The sequence below is a fragment of the Vigna umbellata genome, chromosome 7 (assembly GCF_029865625.1).
Source record: "Vigna umbellata cultivar VRB3 chromosome 7, Vumbellata_1.0, whole genome shotgun sequence".
In the NCBI taxonomy this organism is placed as follows: Eukaryota; Viridiplantae; Streptophyta; class Magnoliopsida; order Fabales; family Fabaceae; genus Vigna; species Vigna umbellata.
The window spans coordinates 42,619,115-42,635,023 of record NC_142171.1 but is presented as its reverse complement, the minus strand read 5'-3'; the positions used below and the strand labels follow the sequence as shown (position 1 = coordinate 42,635,023).

Here is a 15,909-nt window from a genome sequence, read left to right as displayed (position 1 = left end):
TGGATGCAGTTGTTGCATGGTAAGTGAGCGAGATAGTATTGTTGGAAGTCCCACATCGACTAGAGATAAGGCCAATTTATAATATATAAGTGAGGTGCAAACCTCACCTTACAAGCCGGTTTTGTGGGGTTGAGTTAGGCTTAAAACTCACTTCTAACATGGTATCAGAGCACGCACGAGATGTCCTTACAAGCCGGTTTTGTGGTTTTGAAAACCCACTTTCTAATAAAGTATGATTATGGTTTTGGAAAACAAGAGTGTGAGACATCTGGTTGCCACAACACGAGGCCCACGTCTAAACTACTTGAAATCAAAGACTCACTGGTCTAGATCATGCTTTGCTTGCACATTTCCACCTTCGTTTTTGCTTAATGCCCCTTGCATTTTCTTCATTTTCAACTTAATCCTCTATTTTAAGAGACGCACTGAGCAATCATTATGTATATCAAAGTAATAACTGGTAAATTTCATCGACATTTGTGGTTTGCCTGTACCCAAAAAAGGCATGCGTGATTTCAGCCAACAACACTTTGAGTTGGATCGCGCTTATTTTAGATTTTGTAAATCACTTTTATGATTTTTTTTATTTGGGGGAAATTTTAAAATATTCTCCATTACAAAACGTGACACGATTTTCAATAAGACAGACATTTACTTCAATATTTTTCCGATAAATACTGATAAATGACCAAAATAAAAATATATAGAATCAGTTTATTATTCGTAATGGTCTGCTGAAAAAAAAATTAACTATAAATTTAAATTTTACATATCAGATTTTATCTTATTGCCACTTCCATATCCTTCACACGATACATCTCAAAGAATGAGTAATGCCTTATAATTTAATCTTACCATAATTTTTTTTTAGAATATTAATCTTCGGTTAGTATTAGAAATTGAATTTGGATCAAAGGAAATGGTATTTTCCTTTATATATTTTAATCTTATCAAATTATTAGTCAATGTAAAACTTTCGTTGCACTTTAAATATTTCATTTAGATAAATTCAATAGATTTTATTAATAGTTATAGAGAAAAAAAATTATAAATATTTAAACTTTTCACAGGTGAAGTTTATTATTTTTTACATGTTTAATTATGGTATTGTAGTTTCTCTTTTTCTTCTTTTGATACACATAAATTTTTTATATATTTTTTTTGAAAAAATAAAAAAAAAACATTATTTTTATAATTAGATTTAAACCCTTTAGTTGTCCTTGTTTACGTGGGATTTTCTTATTTTGATCTTTTCTTATGTAAAAAATAATAAATTTCACCAGTGAAAAGTTTATGCTACATTTCAGAAAATAGACACATCAACTTTCTATTTGTAAAAAAAACTTAACTCCGTTAAATAAATTTAACGACAAGAGCTTAATTAATTCAAATTAACACTTTTAAGAACTCAATTGGAGATTCTAATAAAAAAAGAGATCAAAATAAGAAAATCACACCTAGGGACAACTAGAGAGGATTTAAACCTTATAATTATTTTACTTAACATGTGAAAAATTAATATAAGTGTGTTTCACTCTTTCATTACTCGGTTTATTTTGTATTGTCGGTTGAGAATCTGATGTTTTATCTGGCTCGGACCAATCACGCAAATTAAATCCCCATGTTTAATAATTGGTTTGAGAAGAAGTTCTTCTTATCCAAAAATAAATAAATAAACAATTAAATATAAACCAAATTAATAATTGCGAAGAAAGATGTGGCATGTGGCAACGCAGAAGCGCACCAGATCCAATGTATTGGAAACTATTCCTTTACTTAATATTAATGATAATAATATTAATATTAATAATAATAATAATAATAATATAACTAATAAATGTTATATTTAAATATTATATTTAGTGAGAGAAAGGAGGAATAAGTTGATACCGGATTTTCTTATGTATCAATTCTTATGGTTTATCTCTTTTTTAGTAAACAATGAATAAGTATAACATTGTCTACAGATTGTAATAAACATAGGATTATTGATTTTTACAGAAATTCTTTTAAATCATACTTTGGATTATTCTTAATTAATTACTGTATGTCTAGAAATGGAAATTTAATCTTTACACCATTCCATTCTTCAATTAATAAATATTTCTAAAATATATCTCTACTTCTAAAATGTCTAACATAAATAAAAATTTACATAATTTTATTATTCTAATAATATTTCTTGGCGATAACCTCTTTTTGACTTACAACATAACCTGACAAATAAATTGTATTTGAACACATTTTTAATAATTCTCAATTATTATTTACTTCACTGAACAGAACTAGTTCTAAAACTGTTTAAAAATTCAATAAATTTCAATCAATAATAAAATATACTCAAAATCGTGTTAGAAAATTAGTTGCTGGATATTCTCAATCGCAACACAAAACTGAGTTCAAGCGTTCCAACATGACATTTGAATGTATTTATCTTTTCACGTCAGATATGAAGGAAAACGTAAAAGCCTTTTTTTTCGTTTAAAACATACTTAAACGCCAAATCAATTAAAGAAAATGTGTTTCCTAGCACGAGTGAAACGTTGTACGATCGAGACTATGATGGGATTACAATACACTCTCACTAACCAATTTTACAAATAAGTGAAAGAAATAATTTTTTTCCTTGTTTCTAAATAACTTTTAAATATATATATCTTTGGTTAATCGTGCTTAAAATTATTCAGAAAAGATGCATTTTCTCCAAAAAAAAATCTTTTAAAAAAGGTTGCTCTATCATAATATATTATATATATAAAGAAAAAAGTACTCAAAGACTATCACTAATCCAAAAATTAGACATTTTTTCTCTAAAGAAAAAGGAAAAAAAGGCTTTAGTCTCTTTTCCAGTTCCAATTCACGTTGGAACCCACACCTCCAAAATTTGCAGTGAAAGTTTCTACGTCTTGTCATACTAGCACTGGCACATGCATTGCATATTGCAGATACATAACGATACGTTCTACGTCTATAAAAGAAATTATAAAACACTCAAATTCATGGCGGCAGAAAGTGCTTTTGCTAATCTGGTAACGTATGTAATACATATATTTTATACATTTTCCTTTAAGATTAACCATTCCATGTAAAATATTATAAACTTTTTCTTATACTTTTATTTCTAAAATACTTTTAATAAGTCACATTTTGATCACATTAATCAAATTTTTTTTTGTTTATTTTGAAAACGTGACTCTAAAACAGTAGCAGTTGATAAAATAATTCGTAAGCATAATTGAGGTATGAGTACTCCATCCAATATGAAACTCGTGGTTACAGAGAAGCAACAAGCTAGCTGCCATGCACTATTAATTTCTCTCGTACTCTCCAAATTTCATCTAAATATATTCCTTTTGTTTTCAGTTTCTTCCCTTCCAAACATATTCTACATGTGCTGGATCTGTCTGTCACATAAGTGGATCGTTTACATGAAAATCATTTTTAAAACAGACATTTTTCTAAGAAAAGGAAAAATCAAATGCATGGTATTTGTTCTCTTTTGGTCAAATCCCAGAAGAATTCCCACATGGCTTCATAAAGTCGTTTCGTGGTTATATTCTAATTCTTCTGTTCATTTCACCATTCTGCGTTGGCAATTTTGTTTCAGTCTGAAAATAGACACTGTTTTCTAATTTGGAGCAGAGACTGATATACTGTCATGTACCTAGCTAGCTATCTATCTGCTACATTCATGAACTTTTACCCTTAAAGGTTTTTTCGCTTAGTATAAGGATAGGATCCATCCCTATATATGGTTATGTACACTCTCACTATAAGGGTTTAGATATGGAGTCTGAAATACGCTCAAACTATATTTTGTCTTCAATCCCACCCTAGCTAGCCATCAACCCTACTTCTGACAACATAATTCTTACTTTTGTTGTCTGTTTTTGACCATAATCCAAAATATATGAACAACTGATTGTAATGATCGTAGAGAGAGACAATTCACACCTCAGCAGTGGAAACATATACTAAACTTGCAATTGCTAGCAGTCCACTGCAGCTGCAACTGTTCCTTTATCAGCCATCTGGGAGAAGGTGAAGTTCAACAAAACTTCTCTCTTCTAAAAAAAATAAGGAAATTAACCTTCTCCGATAAAAGTTAAAACAAGATTAGAAAGTTTTGTGAAGTTCAGTAAGCTAAAAAACACTTATTAATATGGTATGAGAGTTATATTAGACCTATTCCAACGAGATCTATGTGAGTATTTGTTTACCCATTGTCTGGTAGGTATCAAAGTAATAAGCACAAACACACACAACATTGTCGGACCACTATTGGATCATCCATTAATTCTACTCTCACGTTCGAGATGTTTATACTCGACATAAAGAGGATGTGTTGGAAATTCTGACTAGAGATAAGCTCAAATTATAATATATAAATGGTATGCAAACCTCATTTTACAAACCAGTTTGTAGAATTGAATTAGGCTCAAAAACCACTTTCTAATAAACAATTTAGTTTCTTTAATAAGTTAATCTTAACTTGGTATTTTTAGATGATACGAAAAGTTTGTTTTATTTTTTTTTCTCATAAATATTTATAGAGGCCTTTATCTAAACTTAAAAGATAAAAGCAGACGCCATTGTTCACAAAACATGCTATGCACAAACATGTATCAGAACATACTACGTACATATGCAGTAATAATACGACGATGGTGACAAGATGCCACGAGTCTCACAAGAGTTTATACTTTTCAGAGCATTTCCTCGATCGACCCAAGTTCAGTGCACAGGAAAATTTCTTAACTGAAGTAGCGTTTTGGACAAACACATTCAAAAAGCAATTAATTCCTTACCGATGCTTACATAACTCTTTTTCTTTAGGGATAGGATTCAAAAGTAGTCACCAAGAGAGAATATAGCACATTTTAGATTCAAATTATTATTCCAAATCCAAAAGTTGGTGATTTTCCCAGTGAATCGATATCATTTTAAAGCAGCTTTAAATTTAAAGGTGGAGCCATGCTGTTCCAAATAATTCCAGCTACTAATACCTTAATTAAAAGGGCAGTTCTCATCTAAATTCAGGCAAGTTTTTCTGCATAATGTTCAACAACTCTCACATTTCGATTTTAGAGTGTTCCTATGATCGTCCCACGACTTTAATGATGCTCCCGAACATAAATACAGTGAAGAAGGAAGCCCATGTAGGTTGAAAACTTAACGGGAGAAAAAAAAACGTGAATGGATAAAGAGAGGCAATATCACATGAAGGTTTTTGGAGCAATCACTAAGAACAAAGACACAAAAGACTGAGACAATATTACAATATAGAATTTTGGAGTGAGGAAGTGAGGGAGTATTGATAAGATTATGGAGTACAGACAAACGTGAGGGTGAAGAGAGAGACCGTGAGATCTCAAGCAGTGTCTATATTATCTATAGATGATGCATTTTATTCACAAACCATATGGGTTTGTTCCTGTTTCTTGCAGACACTAAACTAACTCATGTCATTTTATTCTGATATATTTTGTGTGCAACAATGTAGTATATGTATCTGTGTTCCCTTCCTAATAAAGATTTATACCACACTCTCTTTCTCTCTCTTTAATACACACATTTCAACAACAAATTTATTTCATGGTTATCTTGTATCTTCTTTATTAGCAAGTGGCAATACAACATGTCCTGAATGGATTAAATAAACCAGCAAGTAGCAGACACCTACTTCTTTTTCCCATATTCTAATGTTCCAAATGGGAAAAAGGAGATGGAACGCCATCAAGATTCATATATTCAACTACCATAATCAAACACGAGTGTTACTCTCTTAAAATCATTCTTAACTCAAAAATTACAGTGAAAACATTTATTCACACTTTTCTTTTAATTCTCTAACTTCCTCTTTTCGAATTATTATTCGTCTTCAAACTCTCAGTAAAACGGGTGGTACCTGTCAAGAGCATTCTGACCCTCAAGTAAGTTATATATTTGATCAGTTATCACAAAATTTTAAATTTACAACAAATACAATCACCTATCTTTTTACTTTACTTCTGTATTTATAGGTTTTGAAAGGTTTTGAAGTGGGTTTTTAATTAGAGTTTGCCTAATCACAACCCAAAAAATTCAAAAATTGATAAATATATTTTATTTGTAAATATTTTCGATTTGCAATGTTAATACCTAAAGAAAGCATCACCTATCGACTTATTGAAAAATCATTCAATTCGCAGTATTCTAGAATTGAAAATGACCTTTTAATATTCTTCGAAAAACTTTGACTGTTCGATCAATGATAGATCGGTCGGTTTTACGATATAGTTATAATACTAAAATTATTCAAGTAATTAAAAACAGTTTAAATTACTTTAATAATCTGGTTAAGTGAACTGGAATTATGATACAGTTTCGTTTATCTAAATAAATATTTAATTTGATTATTTCCAACTTTTTGCATAGCCAATGACTATAATAATTTAAATTCATACATTTGTGGATGGTTAGTGGAATTATAAAAGGAAGAAAAGGTATATATATAAAGTGGAATTGTAAATAAGTGTAGATTTGAGTTGAGAATAAAGGGTAATCGGGAAGAATGGGAATGAACAAGTCGTTGGTTTGAATGAGTATATATATATGCTATGCTGAACTGGAATAAACAAAGTCAACATGCATAAAATTATTCATCTGTATGCCACTCCCGTAGGTGGAAATACATCGGATATTGTCGTCAATGTCCATTTTCAATATATGAGTGAGTTGATTTATAGAAGACATTTCATTTAGCTTCTTTACATAATTAATTCTAACTTATCCATAAATTAATTTAATTTATGTTTTTCTTTTTTAAATTTGTAACTAATATTTAAAAAAAAAATCTTCTGCAAGAAGAAATTTAGACTCAATATCTTTTATTTCAATGGATCTGATCTATCTAATTGTAAGAATTATATAAAAACAAACACATTAATTGCGGCTGTTTTATTTTAACAACTATCTGCAGGAAATTGAAGTAATGGCATAAGAAGTAACTAACCTTTATATTTCATCTTAAGAAAAGTAAAGTGAAGTCGCAGTGAATGCTTGCTAAAAGAAGAAATGCGACAGCTAGTTATTAAATCTTAAATCTTTCTCTACAATTAATAATTAAGGTTTTAATTTTCTCTCTAATTATTTTAGCGATTGATTCTTTGTACTCAGAGATCATTAACTCAATTTCTAGAAGAGGATTTTTTTAGTAATTTGACAACAAAAAGATCGCAGTTGTCGTGATGGTTTAAATTTACACGCTTTAAATTTAAAAGACCAAGATTACAAAATTATAATATCCGACACTCCAATATTTAAAGTTGGGCCAAAATCTTAAACTGTAAAAGGTGTTTATTTAATAAATTTTGATATAAAATATAAAGTTTTCTTCCTGCACCCCCATGTTTTCTTTCTGTACCCCAACTTTTGCTATAGTTCCCATTTTATCTCTATAAAATATATATTAAATAAGTTAAGGACTCCATTAGATTATAAAATTCGGTTAATGAAAATTTATATAATTAAATTTTAAATTTTGATAAAATAAAATCACATTTAATTAGATTTCGGAATCTAGTTAAAATACAATGAAACTTAACCAGATTTTAAAATTAAATAAACAACAAAAATCATAAGTAACTAAATTTTAAAATTTGATGAAAAAAAATTGACACTTAACTGAATTTCAAAAAGCAATAAATAAAAAATTCACACATAACTTAATTCTGAAATCCAATAAAAAAAATCCACACATAATAAAATAAAATTCACGTAAGCAAGTTTCGAAATCCATATAAGTTTCTTGGGTTTGGATTTGTAAAACCGGATTTTGTAAACCAGATTCTTCTTCATTTTTTTCATGTGGCATGTTTCCTTTATTTCCTTCACCACACACATCCACCCTTACATTCGTGTTGGCCATTATTCAACTTCACTCATCACAACAGGACCATTGTTTATTATTGTTGTAGGTTTTATATCGACTAGAGATAAGATCAATTCATAATTTATAACTAGATATAAACTTTATTTTACAAACCGATTTTGTGAAGATCGAATTAAACTTAAAGTCACTTCTAATAATCATTCCCGTCTTCATTTCTTGGTTTAATTGGCGTTATGAAATGAAAAAGTGTGTGGGCTGAATGTATGAATGGCAATATCATATTAATATGTGTAATGTTTTAAGCAAAAAGGAGAGACTATGAACATGGGAAAAAGAGAAGGCTGATGGTAGTCCATGTTCATAAAAAAACAAAACTGTAAATAAACATTTGGAACCATGTCTCAAAATATCTCATTCTTAACACCTCGGTGAAGTGGGTTACAGAACGAGTACTTGGTAAGAAAAATAAGTTTTTATCCGTTTATAGAAGATAACGATGAAGAAGAGGAAGTTTATTATGAGAAAGATAAAAAAGACGAAGATGACAAAAGATATGAAATCCAGAACCAGATTCATCAGAAACCGATTCCCATGATTTGGTCGTACCATGTTGTTCTTCATTCAGTGGTTCTAAAGCAGAAACTTTTGGCAACCGAGATTCGGCTGTGAGTGACCTACAACAACCCACTAATCTTCAACCTCAAGCCATTTTATTTATACGCAGGACCACACCACTTTTATGCTCAACCTTCTTTCTTCCTTCTCCATTTCTTATGGCCTCAACCACTTTCTCCAAACAAAAGCTTTCTGATTCCTTTTGGACCCCAAAACAGAACAAGGTCTTCGAAAAGGCACTTGCAGAGTATGACAAGGATACCCCTGACCGCTGGCACAATGTAGCCAAAGCAGTCGGTGGTAAAACCGTTGAAGATGTTAAGAGACACTATCAGATACTCTTGGACGATCTCAGACACATAGAGTCTGGCCATGTTCCACTTCCCAATTACAAATCCACACCATCTTCCTCTTTCACTAATTCACGTATAACATTTTCTTTTCATCTTTCATTTTCGCTTTTTTATCCAAGTAATTACTTGTTCTTCATTTTGTTTCATTTGCTTGCTCCAGGCTTTTGAACCACTCTCTTCAAGCTCAAACTGATTTCAAGCAATGGCTATGTGTACTGTGAAACGAACCTGTATATCTTTCTACTTCTTTCCCTGCAGTTGTAATTGACGCCATTTTAGAAACAGTGTCAGCTCCTTCACCGAGCTCCACCTCTAACCACTTCCTTCACCAAAACTCATGCATGTATCTTTCTTAAATATGAAATTAGGTTATGTTATTACATTCTCAATTATAGCCCTCTTCTTCTTTCTATAAATATTTTTTTTTTAAATTATACAAAACTTAAAATAATGTTTAAAATATTTAAATATTTTCTTTCTAATTAACTTGTATATAAAGCAATTTTAACTTCTTACTTTTATTCCTGTAAATATTTATTAAAAAGTTTATATATGTGGGTTATCACTAAGATTATACCGTTATTTACTAATCATATTTATATGGTATTAATTTATCTATAAAATGTCAAACCTAAATTATAGATGTCGTATAAAAAAGTTTAACTAATAAATTGAAAACTTAATTAAATTTTAAATTCCTAATAAATTTGATTATTTTCAATTAAATTGCTATTAATTCTTTTTTTATCTTTCGGATACTCCGACTTTTTATATTATTGGATTGAGTCCTTATAGTTATTATCTTTTCTTTTATTTTCATTTCTTGCCTAAGGAAGGAAAATATGCGACAATATAATACTTATGTCACGTAGTTAAAAGTAAAAATTAAATGACGTATACTTTAAAGAAAAATGTAACAATTTTGTCCTATAGCCTAAAATTTTAAATTTTCAAAGACTTGAAAGTAATTAAGCTTAAATTAAAATATAAATAATTTATACATAATGTTCAAAATTAATTAACGTTTATTAATTAAATGAGTTAAACATTAAAAGAAAATCTATATTTAATCAAATTTAACTTTTCTAGGTAGAAAGCGTAGAGAAATTTTTGTTTTTGTTAGTTCTAAAATATTAACTAATTGGATTTTAACCATAGAGTTGCAGTTTAGAGAGAAAATTAAAGTATTGGTTTTTTTGAGAGAAAATTATACAGTGGAAAATGATTGCGAGATAAATTACTAGAAATAAAATATTTGTGTATTTCATAATAAAAGGAAAATAAAGAATATGCCAATTTTTTGGTTTTATATGATTTCTTTTTCATTTGATATGAATGAAAAAGAATACAGAATTCCTAACACTATTCTTCTTCCATTTATTTAAAATATATACAGGAATAGCGTTCAAATTGATATATATTATTTTATTAAAGTAACTTAATATTTTTTTAAAATTTATTATATATATATTTTATTCCTTCAATTGAGAGTTAGACAGTTCATTCTTTAACCAACAAAACAGGTGAAACTTTTTATACATAACAAAACAGGTGAAATTTTTTATAAATTGGTGCCATGACAACAAAGTAAAATGAATTAATTTAAAAAAATTATTATAATTAAAGGCTTAATCAAGATTAGTTATATTTGCCATAGGCCAACAATAATAAAAAAACCGTTACAAAAATTACAAGTAGAGATTCAAGTATGATAATAAATTATTCATTAATCACACATTTATTATTTTTTTTTTCTTGAAGATGAATTAACATTAGTTTGGAAAGGTCTTTAAACTACTCTTCAATTAGTATTGACAAATGAGAATTGAACTTTAAGATAGAAAGTAAACAAAAACTCATTGAAAATAAGAAAATCGACTCCCATACTAAAAGAGTTATAATTTTACAATAGTAAATATTTATAATTATTTATCAAAATTAAATCTATTAGAAAAAATATATCTTAATTTAAAAAGTTGTTTCCATCATAAAAAATTAATTAGTAAATTAATGTGCAAATAATTTGAGATTAGACATTTATTTAATATATTTACTACTTTTTAAAATAATATTTTTTTTCTTGATTTCCATGCCATAATTTCTTTTATTTATTTTTCTTTGTAATCGAACACGATTCATTTTCATGACTTTATGCTTGACCTTTTGTGATATCATTATCATTATAATACTTTAAATAACAGATGCTACTTTCGAATATAGAATATGCTTAAGTTAAACGCCAAGATAATAAATGCTAAATGTTGTGTCCTTTTCATGAACCATCTTTTCTTTTTCTTTTCTATGGATTACTTTCATTTAACTGATGATAACATTCATGTAATTGTGTGATTACATTTATGTTGAGTTATTTGGTGAGACAGCTTATAAATTACTCATTTTCTAACCCCCTTTTCTCTTGTTTTAATAAAGCTTATTCGGTCAGACTGAGCTAATTCATTTCAGTTAAATGGACACTTTAATAAAAAATTCAAACCGGTTCAATTCCCTTTTTGTGGGTCAAAATAAATTTAGTTGAATTAGTTAAACCGTTTCCCATGTTTATGCAAAACAAAGTTCGTCTTTTAATCTCCTACCACCCTGTTGGGAACAAAACTAAAAAAATACTATAATCTTGTTGGTAGGTATTTACAAAGAACCACGATTCATGAGTATTGTTGGTGTTCTTGTTGACTTAAAATTTGTGGATTTGGGATTTTGATTGAATGTTGTTGGTTGGAAAATCTAAGAAAGAAAGAAATTTTATTGATGGTGTTGTTTCATCTATTTCATTTTGCACTCTAAATTTTTTTAAAATTCAATTCAAAAAAACTCTATATTAAATTTTTTATATTTCATCAAATGTAGGATAACCGTTTGTCTGAAAGTTCAGTGTGTCGAACGTCCTCCTTGTTCCTCGCTCCAGATAATCGATCGGTGTAGGGGGTGACCTGCCAAACACACTCTGATGCTCAAGTCAGAATTTTTCTTTGTAAGCCTTTAGTAACTCAATAGTGGGTAAAAGGTGAGTTACCTCGAAATTAAACCTTTATTTATAAAGTTGATAAAAATCTGATCAATTAATTTAATATCTGTCTTAACCAGCCATCAATAATCGTTACCGTATTGATTGCACTTTAACTGCGCATAATTGTTGGTTGGACCAAACAGCTGAGATTCCTACATGTTGACCGTTCGGTTCTTTTCAAGTCAGTAGATAATCGTACCTGATCGGTCAAGTCAAGTATAAGTCCATAGTAACATTATAAAAAAATTGTTTTTATTAAATTTCAAAATCTGACTGAGAGATTTTTTATTTCCTCTATCGAATTTTAAAATTCGATAAAGCCAAAAATCTTTATAGAGTTTTGAAATATGACGAAGAAAAATGTAGCTTCAAAAACTATTTTAAAAAATTGAAAGTTAATTAGAGATGCAAAGTGAAACAGTATTTATTAATAGCATATAGAAGCACTAATAATGAGGCAATATAATATTGACACCCTAGGTGGTGGTTGAATGACCAATATGCATTGTAAAAGTTATTGCCTACACCGATAGCCACGTCCATGTCTTTTAAAACTAAGTATACTCCTACCACGGAATTAGATGCTAATCAATATATCTTCCCTCACCAAACTATCCATTACTTCCATGGTTAAGATTAAAAGTTGATTAATTCTCTATGTACCCAAAAGGAACAAACATTATTAATATCTCAAAAACGTGAAGATAACCATTCTAGAGCCTTCTCTTTTCGTCACTTTACTGCTAACCAAAATAACCTACATCATCCAAAATCCAAAATATTAAACAAAATTTAGTCTTTTCACTTTTAAATCTAACTTTTTCGCATTTTCTACTTTTTAGTTACTTTTCACTTTTACAGAAGAAGATGTAAGTGGAGAGAAGTTGATATTCAAGAGAAAGGAAAGGTGTCTTCTTCTCCCTAACAAGTTGAAATTAAACAATTGTGAGTGAGATGGGCAAAGAAGAATATTATATTTTTTAAGGGAAAAATAATAATATTTTATTCAAGGGAAACATGCATTTCCAAAACGAGCAGAAATAATACCTAACCCAATCTTTTATTTGCCCCCCACTCATTTTCAATCTTATTTTAAATTTACGATTTAATCTTTGATTAAAAGAAGAAAGAGTTGCGGGAAGTAGTAAAATAAAGTGTTAAAAAATCAGGTTTCACAATCATAAAATTTAAATGGAGATTATTAAAAAAAATCTATTTGCTGACTAAATTTCATTTATTTTTTGTCTAAGACCGTAAAATTCTCAGAAAATTAGTAATCTATATATAGCAACTAACCAAGAGTAATGTTTGATATACGCGGAATCATATTTATACCTAAAATGAAATAAAAGACGCAGCTTGCAATCGGCATGGCCATGTGCCATTTTTTTGTTTTAGAAAGCGAGCCTTTTGAAGCTGTTAGGTTACGATATTTCGGCCATCCTCGCTTTTCATATGCTTAATTGGTAGGTACACTGCACTCATTTTGAAGACTCGTTGTTCTTCGCAATTCCACAATTTAATGCACAACAAGAACCTAATCTCTAGGGGCAGCAAAGTTCCAACAGATTTCTGACTAAATCCAAACTCTTGCACCAGTTAACACTGATCTGAAGATTTAAAAAAAATCATGTAATGATCATCATCATACAGTAATGTCGAAAGCTCAACTCAAGGAACAATGAAAACAGAACAATCGATGTCTACAATGGAGTTTGAAAAGATGTAGTAGAAGATGAGACATATATATCCCTGACGCAAGAAATCTGAAATCAAAACCCAGAATTTTTCAGATGAAACTATGCAATCTCAACTGGGTACTTATGAATGCAATCTTCCCAGGGACTCTTGGGTGAGGGATTCACGTATCTGAGAGCTTCCCACACCGCACTGTTACACTTGAATCCACTCCCAAACGCAATCTGCCACACTCTGTTACCCTTTCTCATCCGCCCCTTCGCCTCCGTGTAAGCCAGCTCGTACCAAATCGAACTCGACGAGGTGTTCCCGAATCTGTGCAGCGTCATCCTCGAAGCCTCCACGTGCAGAGGCAGAAGCTGCAGATTCTTCTCCAACTCATCGATAACGGCCCTCCCACCAGCGTGAATGCAGAAATGGTCAAACGCGAGCTTGAAATCAGGGATGTAAGGCTTCATCTTCGCATTGAAAAGCTTTTTCACAACGAGTGTGAGAAAGAAAAGAAGTTGCTCACTTATAGGCAACACGAGGGGACCCAAAGTGGTTATGTTAGTCTTAAGAGCCCCACCGGCAATTGCCATGAGATCCTTCGACAAAGACACGCCGGTTTTTCCGGCATCGTCTTGCTCCTGGTACACGCACCGAAAGGCCTTGTCATCCGCCCCTTTGTGAGTCCTCACCACGTGCAAAAGCTTGTATTTGGCTCGCCTTTTATCGGAGCTTTTGTTGGAGAGGAGAATGGCGGCCCCACCAACGCGGAAGAGGCAATTGGGTATCAACATGGCCTTGTTGTTCCCGAAATACCAATTCTGAGTGATGTTCTCGGTGCTGACGACGACGGCATAAGTATTGCGGTGAACCTGAAGCATGTCTTTGGCAAGATCGATGGCGATGACGCCGGCGCTGCAGCCCATGCCGCCAAGGTTGAAGCTTTTGACATTGCCACGGAGCTTGTACTTGTTGACGATCATGGCGGAAAGGGAGGGCGTGGGGTTGAAGAGGCTGCAATTGACGACGAGGATTCCGATGTCCTTGGGCTTGACGCGGGTGTTGGCGAAGAGGTTGTCGAGGGCGCCGAACATAACCTGCTCGGCCTCTTCCCTGGCGGCGGCCATGGAGGGGCGGGGGGGGATGGAGTGCATGGCCTCGGGGAGGTAGGTTTCCTCACCGAGACCAGAGCGGAGGAGAATCTTGCGCTGGAAATCGAGGGAGGAGGGGAGAAAGTCGCCGGTGAGGGTGGAGTGGTGGATGAACTTTTGGAAGTGAACGGTGAGGTGATTTGGGGGACGGTAGCAGGAGAAGTCGAGGAGGTAGATGGAGGTGGGGCGGGTCATGATGTAGAGGGTGGATCCCAAGGCGAGGATGGCGGAAATAGCGATGACGCTGAGGAGGTTGTACTGGAGGTGGGCCCAGAGCTCCTGAATGTCCTGCGCCTTCATCTGAGAGGCTTGTATGAGGATTACGGACATCAGAGGGAGCAGGCACAGGGTCACCAGGTGTGACATCAGGTAGTGGTACCCCAGTTTCACATACTTCAGCTTCACGCTCTGCGAAAAATCCGGTAACCTCTTTTTCGACTCCTTCGAGGTTGAGCTCGAGGTTGTCTCCTTCGTGTCCGTCTTCGTGTTGGAACTCATAATGGATCTGACCTGATCTGAAATCCGGTTCCTATGAGAGAGAGAGAGAGATTGAATGGGTGAATGAAGTAAAAGGAGAATGATATATATGTAGCGAGTACGAAAGAGATTGGTGGGGTGAGGGTCAAAGGGAGAGAAGCGCCGAGCGCTGGCTTCAATCTCACTCCTTTCGCCCTCCCTCTCTTCACTCTCTCTCTCTCTCTTCTTGACTTTCTGTCTGCAACTCTGTTTTCGGATTAATTAGGTGTTTCTGTTTCTGTCTTTTTCATCCCTTTCTCCCTCAACATTTCTTCCTCCACAACCACATCATCTGTCCAGATTTTTTTAATTACGTTAATAAATTAAACTGCTTTTTATTTACACAAATAATACTCCTTTACAAATAACCCAAATTACATACTTTACAGACAAACTTGTGTGTCAGAATATTCACAACCACAAAAACATTTTTTTTTATAAATAGAAATTCAATTTTACGTGGCCACAAATTTATCTATAAAATATTTCTTATAAATTAAAATTAACTAACTCGTAGTAAGTTGATTTTAATTTACGACTTGTGCTATAAGTTCCTTTGGCATAGCTTATGTTTATAGTATTTCTCGTTGAAATTCATAACCACGATGAGTTTGCTCAAATGTTTATATTATTGTCTATTTACCATGTCTGTTTATCTTCTTAATTTGTTTCTTTTTTAAATAATGTTTT

At 31.8% G+C, this 15,909-nt stretch overlaps 1 protein-coding gene and 1 pseudogene across 1 annotated transcript; one reads left to right on the top strand and one right to left on the bottom strand.

Moving 5' to 3' along the window:
- The first annotated feature begins 8,386 nt into the window (after nt 1–8,386).
- LOC148196067 (protein RADIALIS-like 6) lies at nt 8,387–9,218 on the top strand. Its single transcript, XM_088094188.1, has 2 exons — nt 8,387–8,914; nt 9,002–9,218. Exons 1-2 carry the CDS (start codon nt 8,647–8,649, stop codon nt 9,007–9,009), a joined length of 276 nt encoding a protein of 91 aa, XP_087950314.1. The 5' UTR covers nt 8,387–8,646; the 3' UTR covers nt 9,010–9,218.
- A 4,259-nt stretch (nt 9,219–13,477) lies between these two features.
- On the bottom strand, nt 13,478–15,445 carry LOC148196066 (3-ketoacyl-CoA synthase 4 pseudogene; annotated as a pseudogene).
- Nucleotides 15,446–15,909: the final 464 nt, after the last annotated feature.

What these genes read in the sequence shown, in the direction of transcription:
- LOC148196067 (XM_088094188.1), top strand. Translation starts at nt 8,647, where the DNA reads ATGGCCTCAACCACTTTCTCCAAACAAAAGCTTTCTGATTCCTTTTGG.